Below are 18,150 nucleotides of genomic sequence, written 5' to 3'. Positions count from 1 at the left end.
TGAGAGAAAAAAATCAAGAAAATCACATTGTAGGATTTTTTATGAATTTATTTGCAAATTATGGTGGAAAATAAGTATTTGGTCACCTACAAACAAGCAAGATTTCTGGCTCTCACAGACCTGTAACTTCTTCTTTGAGAGGCTCCTCTGTCCTCCACTCGTTACCTGTATTAATGGCACCTGTTTGAACTTGTTATCAGTATAAAAGACACCTGTCCACAACCTCAAACAGTCACACTCCAAACTCCACTATGGCCAAGACCAAAGAGCTGTCAAAGGACACCAGAAACAAAATTGTAGACCTGCACCAGGCTGGGAAGACTGAATCTGCAATAGGTAAGCAGCTTGGTTTGAAGAAATCAACTGTGGGAGCAATTATTAGGAAATGGAAGACATACAAGACCACTGATAATCTCCCTCGATCTGGGGCTCCACGCAAGATCTCACCCCGTGGGGTCAAAATGATCACAAGAACGGTGAGCAAAAATCCCAGAACCACACGGGGGGACCTAGTGAATGACCTGCAGAGAGCTGGGACCAAAGTAACAAAGCCTACCATCAGTAACACACTACGCCGCCAGGGACTCAAATCCTACAGTGCAAGACATGTCCCCCTGCTTAAGCCAGTACATGTCCAGGCCCGTCTGAAGTTTGCTAGAGTGCATTTGGATGATCCAGAAGAGGATTGGGAGAATGTCATATGGTCAGACGAAACCAAAATAGAACTTTTTGGTAAAAACTCAACTCGTCGTGTTTGGAGGACAAAGAATGCTGAGTTGCATCCAAATAACACCATACCTACTGTGAAGCATGGGGGTGGAAACATCATGCTTTGGGGCTGTTTTTCTGCAAAGGGACCAGGACGACTGATCCGTGTAAAGGAAAGAATGAATGGGGCCATGTGTCGTGAGATTTTGAGTGAAAACCACCTTCCATCAGCTAGGGCATTGAAGATGAAACGTGGCTGGGTCTTTCAGCATGACAATGATCCCAAACACACCGCCTGGGCAACAAAGGAGTGGCTTCGTAAGAAGCATTTCAAGGTCCAGGAGTGGCCTAGCCAGTCTCCAGATCTCAACCCCATAGAAAATCTTTGGAGGGAGTCGAAAGTCCGTGTTGCCCAGCGACAGCCCCAAAACATCACTGCTCTAGAGGAGATCTGCATGGAGGAATGGGCCAAAATACCAGCAACAGTGTGTGAAAACCTTGTGAAGACTTACAGAAAACGTTTGACCTGTGTCATTGCCAACAAAGGGTATATAACAAAGTATTGAGAAACTTTTGTTATTGACCAAATACTTATTTTCCACCATAATTTGCAAATAAATTCATAAAAAATCCTACAATGTGATTTTCTGGATTTTTTTTTCTTCTCATTTTGTCTGTCATAGTTGACGTGTACCTATGATGAAAATTACAGGCCTCTCTCATCTTTTTAAGTGGGAGAACTTGCACAATTGATGGCTGACTAAAAACTTTTTTCCCCCACTGTAATACATTAAAGATAATACATTTTAACACATTTACAACAAAACAATAATACTCAATACACAACACAAGGCAGATAATTCCTGTAGCTGCAGATAAGATCCGTTCTCACTACACCTTATATTTTTTATAAAGCTGTAACAGTAATACACAATTAAACCATGCTTAAGTGAAATATACAGTGGGGAGAACAAGTATTTGATACACTGCCGATTTTGCAGGTTTTCCTACTTACAAAGCATGTAGAGGTCTGTAATTTTTATCATAGATACACTTCAACTGTGAGAGACGGAATCTAAAACAAAAATCCAGAAAATCACATTGTATGATTTTTAAGTAATTAATTAGCATTTTATTGCATGACATAAGTATTTGATACATCAGAAAAGCAGAACTTAATATTTGGTACAGAAACCTTTGTTTGCAATTACAGAGATCATACGTTTCCTGTAGGTCTTGACCAGGTTTGCACACACTGCAGCAGGGATTTTGGCCCACTCCTCCATACAGACCTTCTCCAGATCCTTCAGGTTTCGGGGCTGTCGCTGGGCAATACGGACTTTCAGCTCCCTCCAAAGATTTTCTATTGGGTTCAGGTCTGGAGACTGGCTAGGCCACTCCAGGACCTTGAGATGCTTCTTACGGAGCCACTCCTTAGTTGCCCTGGCTGTGTGTTTCGGGTCGTTGTCATGCTGGAAGACCCAGCCACGACCCATCTTCAATGCTCTTACTGAGGAAAGGAGGTTGTTGGCCAAGATCTCGCGATACATGGCCCCATCCATCCTCCCCTCAATACGGTGCAGTCATCCTGTCCCCTTTGCAGAAAAGCATCCCCAAAGACTGATGTTTCCACCTCCATGCTTCACGGTTGGGATAGTGTTCTTGGGGTTGTACTCATCCTTCTTCTTCCTCCAAACACGGCGAGTGGCGTTTAGACCAAAAAGCTGTATTTTTGTCCCATCAGACCACATGATCTTCTCCCATTCCTCCTCTGGATCATCCAGATGGTCATTGGCAAACTTCAGACGGGCCTGGACATGCGCTGGCTTGAGCAGGGGGACCTTGCGTGCGCTGCAGGATTTTAATCCATGACGGCGTAGTGTGTTACTAATGGTTTTCTTTGAGACTGTGGTCCCAGCTCTCTTCAGGTCATTGACCAGGTCCTGCCGTGTAGTTCTGGGCTGATCCCTCACCTTCCTCATGATCATTGATGCCCCACGTGGTGAGATCTTGCATGGCGCCCCAGACCGAGGGTGATTGACCGTCATCTTGAACTTCTTCCATTTTCTAATAATTGCGCCAACAGTTGTTGCCTTCTCACCAAGCTGCTTGCCGATTGTCCTGTAGCCCATCCCAGCCTTGTGCAGGTCTACAATTATATCCCTGATGTCCTTACACAGCTCTCTGGTCTTGGCTATTGTGGAGAGGTTGGAGTCTGTTTGATTGAGTGTGTGGACAGGTGTTTTTTATACAGGTAACAAGTTCAAACAGGTGCAGTTAATACAGGTAGTGAGTGGAGAACAGGAGGGCTTCTTAAAGAAAACTAACAGGTCTGTGAGAGCCGGAATTCTTACTGGTTGGTAGGTGATCAAATACGTATGTCATGCAATAAAATGCAAATTAATTACTTAAAAATCATACAATGTGATTTTCTGGATTTTTTTTTTTAGATTCCCTCTCTCACAGTTGAAGTGTACCTATGATAAAAATGACAGACCTCTACATGCTTTGTAAGTAGGAAAACCTGCAAAATCGGCAGTGTATTAAATACTTGTTCTCCCCACTGTATCTGTTGGTAAATAAAATACGAAAAAAAATCCTTAAAGTACAAGGTGTTATTGTGTGTGTGTGTCTGTTTGCTTGCGTGCGTTGAGCGTGCATAATCCATGTTCCCGCATATCCTTCCGCTCCTCCTCTGATGGTGTGTCCCTCCATCCCTCCATCACTCCATCCTTCCATCCTTCCATCCCTCCATCCCTCCATCCCTCCATCCTTCCACCCATCCATCCCTCCATCACTCCATCCTTCCATCCGTCCATCCCTGCCCCCCTCAAGGTCCTGCAACATATCACCACACAAAGTTGTTGAGGACATGCAGTCAAACAAACTCTTAAGAATCAAACAAAAATACATACTTTAAATACATACATTATACTTCAGAGAAATAGTTCCATATTAGTATCATATTAAGTATCAATAGCATATGGCTATTAGTCTTACCTGGGGCTGTGACTGGCTTCACTTGAGAATAGACCGAATCTGCCTCAGGTGGGGTTTCTGTTTCTTTAAGGGGTGAGGATAAACATCAGAATAATAGAACAGTTATATACATAATAATATACAGCTAGTCAATAAGGGGTCAAAGAGGTGTGAGGTTATGATAGGGGGAATATGGAAGGAGAGATTTATAGTCTTACCTTTCTTCTTCTTGGCTTTGGCCTTCTGTTTAAGGTTAACCTCAGCATAGGTCACATCAACAGGTCCAGTTGCTGCTGAAAATGGAAATATCCAGTCAAAAAATTAAGGAAATAGCTTATTGCATATTCTGCATCTTCTTTGGAATTCCAAAATTGTACATTTAGATTTCACTGACTGCCGACCTGTAGAATGGGTCTTACCTGTGGCTTTCCCTGTCTTGACCTCAGAATAGACTGGATTTTCTTTTGGATCAGCTGGCTTTTCTAAGGAGGAGGAGGAGGAGGAAGAGGAGGAGGAGGAGGAGAGAATTTGTAAGTTTGTATCAAATTTGATGAGTAATAAACACTGCTACATTTTGTATTAATTTATGTGACAGTTAAGAATTACTTTTCTTTATCTTGTCCAACTTTTTGAGTTGAATCTGGGCGTACATCACATCACTTGGTCCAGCAGTAGCAGCAGCAGCATCTGAAACATACAGGTAATACACTAATATCTCTACTTAGTCTTAGTATGCTAGTCATATTAAACACATGAAGAACAACTGCAACAACAACGCTATACTGTATTCATGCTAAACTTAACATAGAGTAACAGTACCATTGTCATTATTGTCTGAGGGAGTGATTGTATCGTAGATGTTAGTGCCACCTGTTGGTCAAAGAAGAGAGAGAAAGATTAATTGGTTGGTTATCCCTCAGATTGACTAGGGACGTAGAGTACAGTAACATGTTGTACACAAAGTGGATAGTGAAAGGTCAGTGGATGAAGTTAAAGAGAGAGGAGAGTGATAGTGATCTGGGCTGAGAGACTGACCATGCTGCAGACGTGTATACCCAGCATCAGGAGCCCGGCTCTGGGTAGATCCTTGGTCCTGTTGGGGGTCCAGGTTGGTGCTGTGTGGCTGGGGGGGCCTACACGGAGAGAGATACTCATGAAACACACAGATGATATTTTACTGTATGAAAAGGAACGTAGTTGAAAGACAGATGTACTCACGTGAATATCCTGTTACAACAGGAACCTGAATGAAAAATGCATATTATTATATCAGAACATTACTGTTTTGAACTTTTGTAATTAGACATTTTTCTCTTAAACAAGTTAAATGAGAATTGATAAAAGTCTCACCTTTGGCGTTTTTATATCGACACAGCAGTACCAGGAGAATGGCCAGCAGAACACCAGCAACAACCAGGCCCACAACCACTACTACTAGGACTGATGTAGAGGGTCCAGGAGTTATGCCTGGAGAGAGAACAGCAAATCACCATCAGACTCTGAGGTATTTATAGAAAATAAATAAATTAGTGGACAAAGTGAAACATTTCTGTAGATACATTATATATTTGACATCTAACTTGAGATCAGATGACCAGCCTGAGCTTGCAACTCCAAACCTACAGTATGCTTTTTAACAATACAAATCACTGATGACCACAGATATTATACAAATGTAAGGTGATCATAATTATTTTCTCACCTCTCACTGTCACCCAGCTCTCTGGTGATTCTCCTTCAGTAGATTTACACTTATAGAAGCCTTCATCTGACTTGGATACTGCAGGGATGGTCATCTCTCCTGTGGTCTCATTCCTGATGAGTACTCCATCTTTGTAGAAATCAACCTTGGGGTTTGGGTTTGTTTCCTGATTTCTATTTGTACAGAGCAGAGTCACAGAGTCTCCCTCTGTAACGATCCCGGCAGTCTGAGTCGGGTCCTGTCTGTGGACTAGTTTTTCTGCTCGTGATCTCCAGTTTCCCGAGGGTTCTGGAACGCTCCGGGGAGCTCTCTTGATTTCCGCACCTGCATCCCATCAGCAATCTGCACACCTGGTCCTGATCATCACCCTTCTTAGGCTCTGGCCTAACATCCATTCCCTGCCGGATCGTTAGCCATGAACAGTAGGTTTACCAGAGTATCAGTCGTAGAGCTTCTAGCGTTAGTTTTGTTGTTTTGCACCTTGTTGATTTGTTGTTTACTTACCTCCGTTTTGTTCCATCTGCAGTCACTCGTCCGGAACCTTCATCCAACCTCTGCCTGGTGGTCGGCGGCTGCCGAGCCATGATTGGATCAACCACTGCACCCCCAACAACTAATCAACGCCGCCCGCTCTGTTCCCTGGATTATTCAGCATCACTCTTGAACTTGTAAATAAACACTCACCTTCGTTTCAACTTACCTTGTCCTGGTCTGCTTCTGGGTTCTGGCTTTGTAACTCGTGACAGACTGTAACGATCCCGGCAGTCTGAGTCGGGTCCTGTCTGTGGACTAGTTTTTCTGCTCGTGATCTCCAGTTTCCCGAGGGTTCTGGAACGCTCCGGGGAGCTCTCTTGATTTCCGCACCTGCATCCCATCAGCAATCTGCACACCTGGTCCTGATCATCACCCTTCTTAGGCTCTGGCCTAACATCCATTCCCTGCCGGATCGTTAGCCATGAACAGTAGGTTTACCAGAGTATCAGTCGTAGAGCTTCTAGCGTTAGTTTTGTTGTTTTGCACCTTGTTGATTTGTTGTTTACTTACCTCCGTTTTGTTCCATCTGCAGTCACTCGTCCGGAACCTTCATCCAACCTCTGCCTGGTGGTCGGCGGCTGCCGAGCCATGATTGGATCAACCACTGCACCCCCAACAACTAATCAACGCCGCCCGCTCTGTTCCCTGGATTATTCAGCATCACTCTTGAACTTGTAAATAAACACTCACCTTCGTTTCAACTTACCTTGTCCTGGTCTGCTTCTGGGTTCTGGCTTTGTAACTCGTGACACCCTCAGTCATGGGATAGGCAGGGCTATCCAGGATCACAGCACCAGCTGTGTAACATAAGATATAAATAAAACTGTAAATCAGGAGTAATCACTCACAATATATTAACGTCTTATGAGCTTGCATTTTATATGAGATATATTCATTCAGTTTCATAATTGAACATTTTATCATACATTGAAATGTAAAAAAGGTTAGTGAATATTGTACAATAGAAGTATGTCACGCCCTGACTCAGGGGACTCTTATATGTTGAGTCAGGGTGTGTATATTCTTTGTGGTGTTTTCTATGTTTTGATCTATTATGTGTAGATCTATGTTGGCCGGTGTGGTTCCCAATCAGAGGCAGCTGTAGCTCGTTGTCTCTGATTGGGGATCATACTTAGGCAGCCTATTGGCACTAGTGGGTTGTGGGATCTTGTTCCTTGTAAGGTATGTTGTGTGTGCTACCTTGGACTTTTCGTTTCGTTTCGTTTATTGTTTTGTCGAGTGTTTATTGGTTTAATAAACATGTACGTATATCACGCTGCGCCTTGGTCTGTCCCGTCATTAAACGAACGTGACAACGTACCATCCACTGTGATGTTGACAGCATTACTGTACTCTCCTGATGCAGACTCACACCTGTACACTCCACTGTCCTTTTCAAGTGTGGACCTGATGGTACATGTGGACCCTGCCATTGATCCCCAGTTAGAGCCACACCCTGACTCCACTCCTCTCTCTCTGTATCTCTTCAGTCTCCATCCAGTAGAGTTCCCCTTCTCCTCACAGCTCAGTGAGAAAGACTTTGATGTAAAGTGTTGAGTTCTGTTGGGTCTTATTCTGAGAGACACTGAAGGATGCAGGTCTGAAACAAAGAGGAAAAGTCAAACTTATAGTTATATATACACATGAGGATGACTTAAATGTGTTTAAATGCAGTTTCAATGCAGTTAGTTACCTCCTGACCAGAGAAACTGAGGTTCACTGTAGAGTGTGTCATAGACTGGGTCTCCTCTCCCAGCTCTACATATATAACCTCCTGTATGATTAGGACCAGCAGGGATCAGTGTAGGAGTCTTCAGTAGTCCCATTGCCAGATAGAGGCTCTACAGAGTAGGACCTGTCCGATAGGGAGGGTAACCCAGCTCTGTAGGGAACAGTTCGGTACCAGAAGAACCTCCAGCCTGTAGATGACTCTTTAACCCCACAGCTCAGAGTAACTGAGTCTCCAGGGTTCAGCCACTGAGGAGAGACACTCAGGACAGTTTGGGGTTTATTTGTTATAAAGGAAATGACACAATTAAAATGTTTGTTCTTTAATTAAATTATTTTAGTATAAAATATTTACCCCATTTGTTATCATGATATTGTACCTTACCCCAAAATCAAACAATAATTTAGTTCCATCATTGATCTCACTGTCTGCTATTTGACCTCATCCCTTTTGTCTTTTCCTCACTATTCTGTCTCTTTCTCTTGCAATCCCATAAAAACAGACTTACCTAACACGGTCAATTGTATAGCATTAGTTGACTCTGAGTGTTTTAAGCCATTGTTTTTCTGAAGACCTTAACAGGTACAGTGGGGGGAAAAAGTATTTAGTCAGCCACCAAATGTGAAAGTTCTCCCACTTAAAAAGATGAGAGAGGGCTGTAATTTTCATCATAGGTACACATCAACTATGACAGACAAAATGACATATTTTTTTCTCCAGATAATCACATTGTAGGATTTTTAATGAATTTATTTGCAAATTATGGTGGAAAATAAGTATTTGTTCAATAACAAAAGTTTCTCAATACTTTGTTATATACCCTTTGTTGGCAATGACACAGGTCAAACGTTTTCTGTAAGTCTTCACAAGGTTTTCACACACTGTTGCTGGTATTTTGGCCCATTCCTCCATGCAGATCTCCTCTAGAGCAGTGATGTTTTTGGGCTGTTGCTGGGCAACACAGACTTTCAACTCCCTTTTCTATGGGGTTGAGATCTGGAGACTGGCTAGGCCACTCCAGGACCTTGAAATGCTTCTTACGAAGCCACTCCTTCGTTACCCGGGCGGTGTGTTTGGGATCATTGTCATGCTGAAAGACCCAGCCACGTTTCAATGTCATTGCTGATGGAAGGAGGTTTTCACTCAAAATCTCACGATACATGGCCCCATTCATTCTTTCCTTTACACCGATCAGTCGTCCTGGTCCCTTTGCAGAAAAACAGCCCCAAAGCATGATGTTTCCACCCCCATGCTTCACAGTAGGTATGGTGTTCTTTGGATGCAACTCAGCATTCTTTGTCCTCCAAACACGACGAGTTGAGTTTTTACCAAAAAGTTCTATTTTGGTTTCATCTGACCATATGACATTCTCCCAATCCTCTTCTGGGTCATCCAAATGCACTCTAGCAAACTTCAGACGGGCCTGGACATGTACTGGCTTAAGCAGGGGGACACGTCTGGCACTGCAGGATTTGAGTCCCTGGCGGCGTAGTGTGTTACTGATGGTAGGCTTTGTTACTTTGGTCCCAGCTCTCTGCAGGTCATTCACTAGGTCCCCCCGTGTGGTTCTGGGATTTTTACTCACCGTTCTTGTGATCATTTTGACACCACGGGGTGAGATCTTGCGTGGAGCCCCAGATCGAGGGAGATTATCAGTGGTCTTGTATGTCTTCCATTTCCTAATAATTGCTCCCACAGTTGATTTCTTCAAACCAAGCTGCTTACCTATTGCAGATTCAGTCTTCCCAGCCTGGTGCAGGTCTACAATTTTGTTTCTGGTGTCCTTTGACAGCTCTTTGGTCTTGGCCATAGTGGAGTTTGGAGTGTGACTGTTTGAGGTTGTGGACAGGTGTCTTTTATACTGATAACAAGTTCAAACAGGTGCCATTAATACAGGTAACGAGTGGAGGACAGAGGAGCCTCTTAAAGAAGAAGTTACAGGTCTGTGAGAGCCAGAAATCTTGCTTGTTTGTAGGTGACCAAATACTTATTTTCCACCATCATTTGCAAATAAATTCATTAAAAATCCTACAATGTGATTTTCTGGATTTTTTTTTCTCAATTTGTCTGTTATAGTTGACGTGTACCTATGATGAAAATTACAGGCCTCTCTCATCTTTTTAAGTGGTAGAACTTGCACAATTGGTGGCTGACTAAATTATTTTTTCCCCCACTGTATATAGACCTTTGCAGGACTGATTCTGTACTCAGTGTCACGGTTTCGGCCGAGGCTGCTCCTCCTCCTTGTTCGGGCAGGCTTCGGCGGTCGTCGTCTCCGGAGTACTAGCTGCCACCGTTCTTTGTTTTCGATGTTTGTTTGGTTTGGTCTGTTTGGTACACCTGTTCATGTTTAGTGTTGATTATGTGTCCTATAAGTTCTCGTTGTTTCTGTCATGTGTTGTGTGTAATTGGTTTCACCTGTCTGTTGGTGCAGTTCACTTTTTGCCAGTCGCTAGCGTGTACCGTCGCACTGTTGTTTTCGTGCGCAGTCGGTTTTGTGTTTTACGCACTGTTGCGTATTGTTCGCCTCCGGGTTGGTTAGACCCGTTTGTATTTTTGTCTTTTCAAGTAAAGACTGGTTTGACTTAGCTCCTGTGTCCTGCACTTGATTCCGCACCACATCCGCATCAGATACCCTGACACTCAGGCTCTGTATTCGCGTAGACCAACTTCCGAACACTGTTTTAAAAACTCAATCTCTTCTACTCCCTGTAAGTCACATCTGAGAGTGACAGTCTCTCCGCTGAATACGTGGGGCCAGTTGGGTTGGAGGTTCAGAACAGCCACAGGTCTCTCTACACAGACACACCACAGTAAATAAATATTATCATACACTTCAGAATGTAAAATAATGTTGATCAGCATTTATCACAACATGACCATATCATAAGTTGTCATTTCTGAACATACAGTATGCAGTCTGAACTGTCTGACTTACCAAGATATAGTCATCAGAATACTGACATATACAGTCATGTCTACACACACACAGTCTTGCGCAGCTAACTTTGTGGCGACATTCAATAAAGTCCCATTCAAAATCCTATTTTCCCTAACCCCTAACCTAAACCTAACCCTAACCTGTACCATTACCCTAACCCAAAAAACCTAACCTTAACCTTAAACCTAATTCTAACCCTAGCACTAATTCTAACCTTAACTCTAAACCCCCTAGAAATAGCATTTGACCATGTGTGGACCACCAAAATGTCCTCAGTTTATCAAATTTTTCTTGGTTTACTATTCTTGTGGGGACTTCTGGTCCCCTCAAGTATAGTTAAACACGTCCACACACACACACAATTATTCACCAATCACAGTGATAGTGACAGGATCACTGATTTTTGATTATATGGATCTGGACTGGATCTCTCCCTGACACCAGAAGAGACCCTGGTCAGACTCAGCAGCTCTACTGATGGTGAAGGTGGCTCCTGTTGTAGTGTGTCTGTCAGACTGGGGCACTAGTTTTTCAGTGTTGTCTTTGAACCACGTATAGCTCCAGTAAATGTGAGGCCAGAATGAACACGTCAGAGTTACTGTCTCTCCAGTGTACACAGGGTTTGGATTAAGGTCAGTGTAGTTCCAGGAACAGCTAAGAAAACAGAAAGCAGAATATCAAAACATCTGGATACATGCTTGGTAACTTTTATATATATATATATATATATATATATATATATAATTTAGTTATTAAGTTAAATGAAGACTAGTGAAATTAGTGTAATACTCAGTTAAAAGTGTCAGGTGTCAGTGTGCAGCGGTAGGACGGAGTCAGGCGCAGGACACAGAACTGAGTAAATAACGAACTTTACTCGGAAAACAACAAATCTAATTTCCACGCAGGGAAATAAAACAGCTCACAGCATTATACAACACCAAACAAAGAACAATCACGCACAAAACCATGAGGGAAGCAGAGGGTTAAATAGGGAAATAACCATAATGTGATGGGAACCAGGTGTGTACAATCAAGACAAAACATAGAAAAAGAAACGTAGATCAGTGGCAGCTAGAAAGCCGGTGACGACGACCGCTGATAGCCTCCTGCACAAGGAGAGGCACCAACTTGGGCGGAAGTCGTGACAGTACCCCCCCCCGTGACGCGCGGCCCCAGCCAAAGGACGAGGCGCAGGACAATCCGGGTGGAGACGGTGAAATTCCTGCAGTAAGGAAGGGTCCAGGATGTCCTCCACCGGCACCCAGTATCTCTCCTCCGGACCGTACCCCTCCCACTCCACGAGGTACTGAAGGGGCAGGTTTCGGGTCGAGAGCCAGACCCGGTCCCCCGGTGCATACACCGGGGCCTCACTTAGGTGGCGGTCGGCGCTCACCTTCTGTCGCCTGATGGCCCGTTGCAGGCGCACGTGGGCAGCGTACCATGTCTCCTCCCAGCGCCGAAACCTTTCCGCCACCGCAGGTGCCTCGATCTGGCTTTGATGCCACGGTGCCAGGACCGGCTGATAACCTAGTACACACTGAAAAGGAGACAGGTTAGTGGAGGAGTGGCGGAGGGAGTTTTGGGCCATCTCTGCCCAGGGGATGAAAGCCGCCCACTCACCCTAGTCCGTCCTGGCAATAGGACCGCAGAAACCTACCCACATCCTGGTTTACTCTCTCCACCTGCCCCTTACTCTCGGGGTGAAACCCTGAGGTCAGGCTGACCGAGACCCCCAGAGGTTCCTTGAACGCCCTCCAGACCCTCGATGTGAACTGGGGACCCCGATCAGACACTATATCCTCAGGCACCCCGTAGTGCCGGAAGACGTGTGTAAACAGAGCCTCCGCAGTCTGTAGGGAAAGGAAGGAGATGGCAGGACTTAGAAAACCGATCCACAACGACCAGGATCGTGGTGTTACCTTGTGATGGAGGAAGATCCATCACAAAATCCACTGATAGGGGTTGTAATTTCCCTCTGGGCAGGTGTCTAGGTGCCTTGCACTGAGCGCACACCGAGCAGGAGGAAACATAAACCCTCACGTCCTTAGCTAAAGTGGGCCACCAGTACTTCCCACTAAGACAGCGCACTGTCCGACCGATGCCAGGATGACCAGAGGAGGGTGACGTGTAAGCCCAACAGATCAATCAATCACGGACATCAGACGGAACGTACATACGCCCAACTGGACACTGGGTGGGAGTGGGCTCCGTACATAAAGCCCGGCTGATGTCCGCGTCAACCTCCCATACCACCGGTGCCACCAGGCAAGAAGCCGGAAGTATGGGAGTGGGATCCGTGGACCGCTCCTCTGTGTCATACATCCGGGACAGAGCATCTGCCTTAGCGTTCTGGGAACCTGGTCTGTAGGACAGGGTGAAAACAAAATGGGTGAAAAACATGGCCCACCTTGCCTGACGAGGGTTCAGTCTCTTCGCCGCCCGGATGTACTCCAGATTGTGGTGGTCAGTTCAAATGAGGAAAGGGTGTTTAGCCCCCTCAAGCCAATGTCTCCACGCCTTCAGAGCCTTGACCACAGCTAACAGGTCCCGGTCCCCCACATCATAGTTTCGCTCCGCCGGGCTGAGCTTCTTTGAAAAGAATGCACAGGGGCGGAGCTTTGGTGGCGTACCGGAGCGCTGAGACAGCACAGCTCCTATCCCAGCCTCGGATGCGTCCACCTCTACTATGAATGCTAAGGAGGGATCCGGATGAGTCAGCACGGGAGCCGAGGTAAACAAAGCCTTCAGGTGACCAAAAGCCCTGTCCGCCCCCAGCTGACCACTGCAGTCGCACCGGTCCCCCCTTCAGCAAGGAGGTAATGGGAGCTGCTACCTGACCAAAGCCCTGGATAAACCTCCGGTAGTAGTTGGCAAACCCTAAGAACCGCTGCACTTCCTTTACCGTGGTTGGAGTCGGCCAATTACGCACGGCTGAAATGCGGTCATTTTCCATCTCCACCCCTGACGCGGACAGGCGGTACCCTAGGAAGGAGACGGACTGTTGGAAGAACAGACATTTCTCAGCCTTGACGTACAGGTCATGCTCCAACAGTCGACCAAGCACCTTGCGCACCAGGGACACATGCTCGGCACGTGTTGCGGAGTATATGAGAATGTCATCCATATACACCACTACACCCTGCCCGTGCAGGTCCCTGAAGATCTCGTCTACAAAGGATTGGAAGACTGATGGAGCATTCGTCAACCCGTATGGCATGACGAGGTACTCATAGTGCCCAGAGGTGGTACTAAATGCAGTCTTCCACTCATCCCCCTCCCGGATACGCACCAGGTTGTACGCGCTCCTGAGATCCAATTTTGTGAAGAAGCGCGCCCTGTGCAATGACTCGGTGACACTGGCTATGAGAGGCAACGGGTAACTGTACTTCACCGTGATCTGATTGAAACCCCGATAGTCAATGCACGGGTGTAAACCTCCATACTTCTGCTTCACAAAAAACAAACTTGAGGAGGCAGGTGAAGTGGAAGGCCGAATATATCCCTGTCCTAGAGATTCGGAGACATATGTTTCCATAGCCGCCGTCTCCTCCTGTGACAGAGGATAAACGTGACTCCTGGGAAGTGCTGCGTCTACCTGGAGATTTATCGTACAATCCCCCCGTCGATGGGGTGGTAATTGAGTCGCCTTCTTTTTACAGAAGGCGAGAGCCAAATCGGCGTATTCGGGGGGGATGTGCATGGGGGAGACCTGGTTTGGACTCTCCACCGTAGTTGCACCTATGGAAACACCTACACCCCCCCCTGAGCACTGACGTGACCATCCCTTCAGAGCCCTCTGTTGCCACGAAATAGTGGGGCCATGATGGGCCAACCAGGGAAGCCCCAACAACACAGGAAACGCAGGAGAATCTATCAGGAGGAGACTAATACTCTCCTCATGACCCTCCTGCGTTATCATACCTAGTGAGCTGTGACCTCCCTAATCAGGCCCGATCCTAAAGGACGACTATCTAAGGCATGTACAGGGAAGGGCACATCAACAGGAACAATAGGGATCCCTAATCTAAGTGCAAATGCACGGTCAATAAAGTTCCCAGCTGCGCCTGAATCTACTAGCGCCTTACACTTGGAATGCGGGGAAAACTCAGGAAACTTTACACAGACATACATGTGCGCAACAGGGAGCTCTGGGTGAGTCGGGTGCCTACTCACCTGGGATGATCCACCAGTGCCCTGCCTGCTGCCTCGACTCCCTGGGGAACCTCCCCAGCACCGACCAGCAGTGCGCCCTCTGCGGCCACAGGTGGTGAAGGAAAGGGCCCCCCCTCCGGTCACCCTAAGAGCAGCACTTCCGAGCTCCATAGGTATAGACTCGGAAGTGCTGGGGGATGTAACGGACGGACCCCAATCCGAGCGTTTGCGGGTGGTCAACAGGTTATCCAGCCAGATGGATTAATCCACCAGCTGGTCGAGGTTAAGGATGGTGTCCCTGCAGGCCAGCTCCCGACGGATGTCCTCCCGTAGATTACACCGGTAATGGTCGATCAGGGCCCTCTCATTCCATCCCGCGCTGGCAGCCAAGGTCCTGAAGTCCAGTGCGAAGTCCTGTGCGCTCCTCTTCCCCTGTCTGAGATGGACCAAGCATTCCCCCGCCGCTCTCCCCTCAGGCGGATGATCGAAACTGCCCGGAAGCGTCGGGTGAAATCCTCGTAACGGACCAACGTAGCGTCTCTCTCCCCGCATTCGGCGTTGGCCCATTCCAGCGCTTTCCCCGACAAACAGGAGATGAGGGCAGACACTCTCTCGTATCCCGAGGGAGCCGGGTGGACGGTTGCCAGGTAGAGCTCCACCTGGAGCAGGAACCCCTGGCACCTGGAAGCCGTCCCATCATAGGCCTTCGGGAGCGAGAGACGAATCCCACTTGTTCCAGGTGACGGAAGGGTGGACAGCGGTGGGGGTTGAGGTGAAGTTGATGGGGGTGTGGAAAAACCCTCTCTCTCCAATCGCTCCATGGTGTGCAGCACGCGATCCATTGCTGTGCCCAGATTGTGGAGCATAGTCGCGTTCTGCTGGACGCACTCCTCCACCGGTACCGGAGGACTGGGTGCACCTGCTGACTCCATAGGTGGTGCGTGATTCTGTCAGGTGTCAGTGTGCAGCGGTAGGACGGAGTCAAGCGCAGGACACAGAACTGAGTAAATAATTAACTTTACTAGGAAAACAACAAATCTAATTTCCATGCAGGGAAATAAAACAGCTCACAGCATTATACAACACCAAACAAAGAACAATCACGCACAAAACCATGAGGGAACCAGAGGGTTAAATAGGGAAATAACCATAACGTGATGGGAACCAGGTGTGTACAATCAAGACAAAAACATAGAAAAAGAAACGTAGATCAGTGGCAGCTAGAAAGCCGGTGAAGACGACCGCTGATAGCCTCCTGCACAAGGAGAGGCACCAACTTCGGCGGAAGTCGTGACAAAAAGTACTATCTTAGTACCGTACACCATATTTCTTCAATTATTACATGAAATGAGAATGAATTAATGGAGGAATCTGAACAACAATGGTAGACAGACCTTTTTAAAACGACTAAATAGCCTCTTTAAAATGGGGACCAATGTCAAGTTGTTATGGGCATGGAGGCAGTGATGTGAACGAGAGATAAGATGACTTACCTGTCACCGTCAGTCTGACTGCATCACTCCACTCAGAAAACGTATTCTGATCAATATGTGTACCCAGACACCTGTAGTCACCACTGTCTGAAATCTTAACCTCACTGATCTCATATTCATGCTTCCTACTGAGGGAGTCTATGACATCCTTGCGCCATGTGTATTCCCAGTCAGTGACTTCTCCTCTGTGTATGTTACATCTGAGAGTGACAGACTCTCTACTGAAAATCTGGGAAGATTTGGGGTGTATGGTCAGAACAGCCTTTGCCTGTCCTGCACAAAATTAAAACTGGCATGATACAATTGCTTTACACATGTTATTTTGAGACACTCAAAACACAAAATATGTCTATCCAAAAAAAGCTTTAAAAATCACAAACAAAGAAATATGATGAAGCATTAAGAGATGAAGGCTTGATCAAGTGTACATATATCTACCATCATCATCTTCAGAGTGTCCAGAGTAGATGTGTGTACTCAGCACTACAACAAAAAAAGTCACATTGCTCCAATATTAGCTTGAAATAAATAACAAAATGCCATATTCATGTTACTGATGACCAAATCCATCCTGTACTTTATTTTAAAGGTGCAATCTGCATTTTCTACATAGATTTCTACACTACTAAATGAATTACAGAAATTAAAGTCTTATTCCATCAAAACCCAAAATATACAGTTATTCTATGACAATTATTGTAAACAATGTAGATGAATGAATTTCCTTAGACCCATCCCTCAGCCGTATACTACAACAAGTGGCATTGTGAGCTTTTTGTGGTAGTTTGAATTACGGACTGCAGCTTTAAATGGCCACTGACTTCCCATGTTCTGCACACAGAGAGAGTACAGAGACCAAAAACACCAAAACACCACTCATTCATCTCTTAACACAGTTTAAGATAACTGTAGCAAAGGAACCCTCAACCATTTACAATAATCACAACTTGATACTACAACACATACAACAAATATTGCATTTTGTATTCATTGTCATTGACAGCACATTTTGCAAGCACTGAGTTACCGTCAATCTTTAGTTCCTGAGTGATGACCTGGCTAAATGCACACCACCACACTAACCATGTCTGCATGGCATCGGCTAAACAAGCTCAGGTTCTCACAGAGATACAACATCAATGTAGGGTGGTCACATTCTTACTTAATATCTAAACCATACTTGCGGCAACTTCCTTTTACACAGTTTTCTCAACAAGGGACAGAAAACAATGTCTTATTCCTTTTTCTCTTAAATGCTTAGTAAATCAGGTAATTAGTGTTCATAATCAAACACACTAACTCAGTTTATTTATTCTAAAATTGATGAAAAAATAATAATCCTCATCAATCTACACACAATACCCCATAATGACAAAGTGAAAACAGGTTTAGATATTTTTGCAAATGTATTAAAAATAAACATAAACATTAATACTTTATTTACATAAGTATTCAGACCCTTTGCTATGAGACTCGAAATTGAGCTCAGGTGCATCCTGTTTCCATTGATTATCCTTGAGATGTTTGTACAACTTGATTGGAGTCCACCTGTTGTAATTCAATTGATTGGACATGATTTGGAAAGGCACACACCTGTCTATATAAGGTCCCAGAGTTGACAGTGCCAAGTGTCACGTCTGGAGGAAAAGTGGCACCATCCCTACGGTGAAGCATGGTGGTGGCAGCATCATGCTGTGGGGATGTTTTTCAGCGGCAGGGACTGGGAGACTAGTCAGGATTGAGTGAAAGATGATCGGAGAAAAGTACTGAGAGATCCTTGTTGAAAACCTGCGAAGGTTCACCTTCCAACAGGACAACGACCCTAAGCACACAACCAAGACAACGCAGGAGTGGCTTCAGGACAAGTCTCTGAATGTCCTTGAGTGGCCCAGCCAGAGCCCGGACTTGAACC

General features: G+C 45.6%; 1 protein-coding gene and 2 long non-coding RNA genes across 3 annotated transcripts in view; all 3 read right to left on the bottom strand.

Annotated features, from left to right (window-relative positions):
* Nucleotides 1-3,489: 3,489 nt before the first annotated feature.
* Nucleotides 3,490-3,956, bottom strand: LOC121571198. The gene is made up of 3 exons (XR_006001662.1): nucleotides 3,906-3,956; nucleotides 3,709-3,771; nucleotides 3,490-3,546 (listed from the first exon to the last, which is right to left on the bottom strand). It is a non-coding gene; the product is annotated as an uncharacterized LOC121571198 (long non-coding RNA).
* A 346-nt stretch (nucleotides 3,957-4,302) lies between these two features.
* On the bottom strand, nucleotides 4,303-4,814 carry LOC121571204. The gene is made up of 3 exons (XR_006001668.2): nucleotides 4,723-4,814; nucleotides 4,507-4,557; nucleotides 4,303-4,374 (listed from the first exon to the last, which is right to left on the bottom strand). It is a non-coding gene; the product is annotated as an uncharacterized LOC121571204 (long non-coding RNA).
* Nucleotides 4,815-4,901: 87 nt separating this feature from the next.
* The window catches only part of LOC121571608 (low affinity immunoglobulin gamma Fc region receptor II-like), a 51,829-nt gene continuing 38,580 nt past the window's right edge, over nucleotides 4,902-18,150 (bottom strand). Inside the window, exons 7-8 of the mRNA XM_045222226.1 lie at nucleotides 5,038-5,154; nucleotides 4,902-4,930 (exon numbers count right to left, since the gene is read on the bottom strand). Coding sequence (XP_045078161.1) covers nucleotides 4,902-4,930; nucleotides 5,038-5,154 — 146 coding nt within the window. The remainder of the gene's footprint in view (nucleotides 4,931-5,037; nucleotides 5,155-18,150) is intronic.

Source organism: Coregonus clupeaformis, chromosome 8, assembly GCF_020615455.1.
Source record: "Coregonus clupeaformis isolate EN_2021a chromosome 8, ASM2061545v1, whole genome shotgun sequence".
Lineage (NCBI taxonomy): Eukaryota > Metazoa > Chordata > Actinopteri > Salmoniformes > Salmonidae > Coregonus > Coregonus clupeaformis.
The sequence above is the reverse complement of the archived record's forward strand: the minus strand, read 5'-3'. Positions and strand labels throughout refer to the sequence as shown.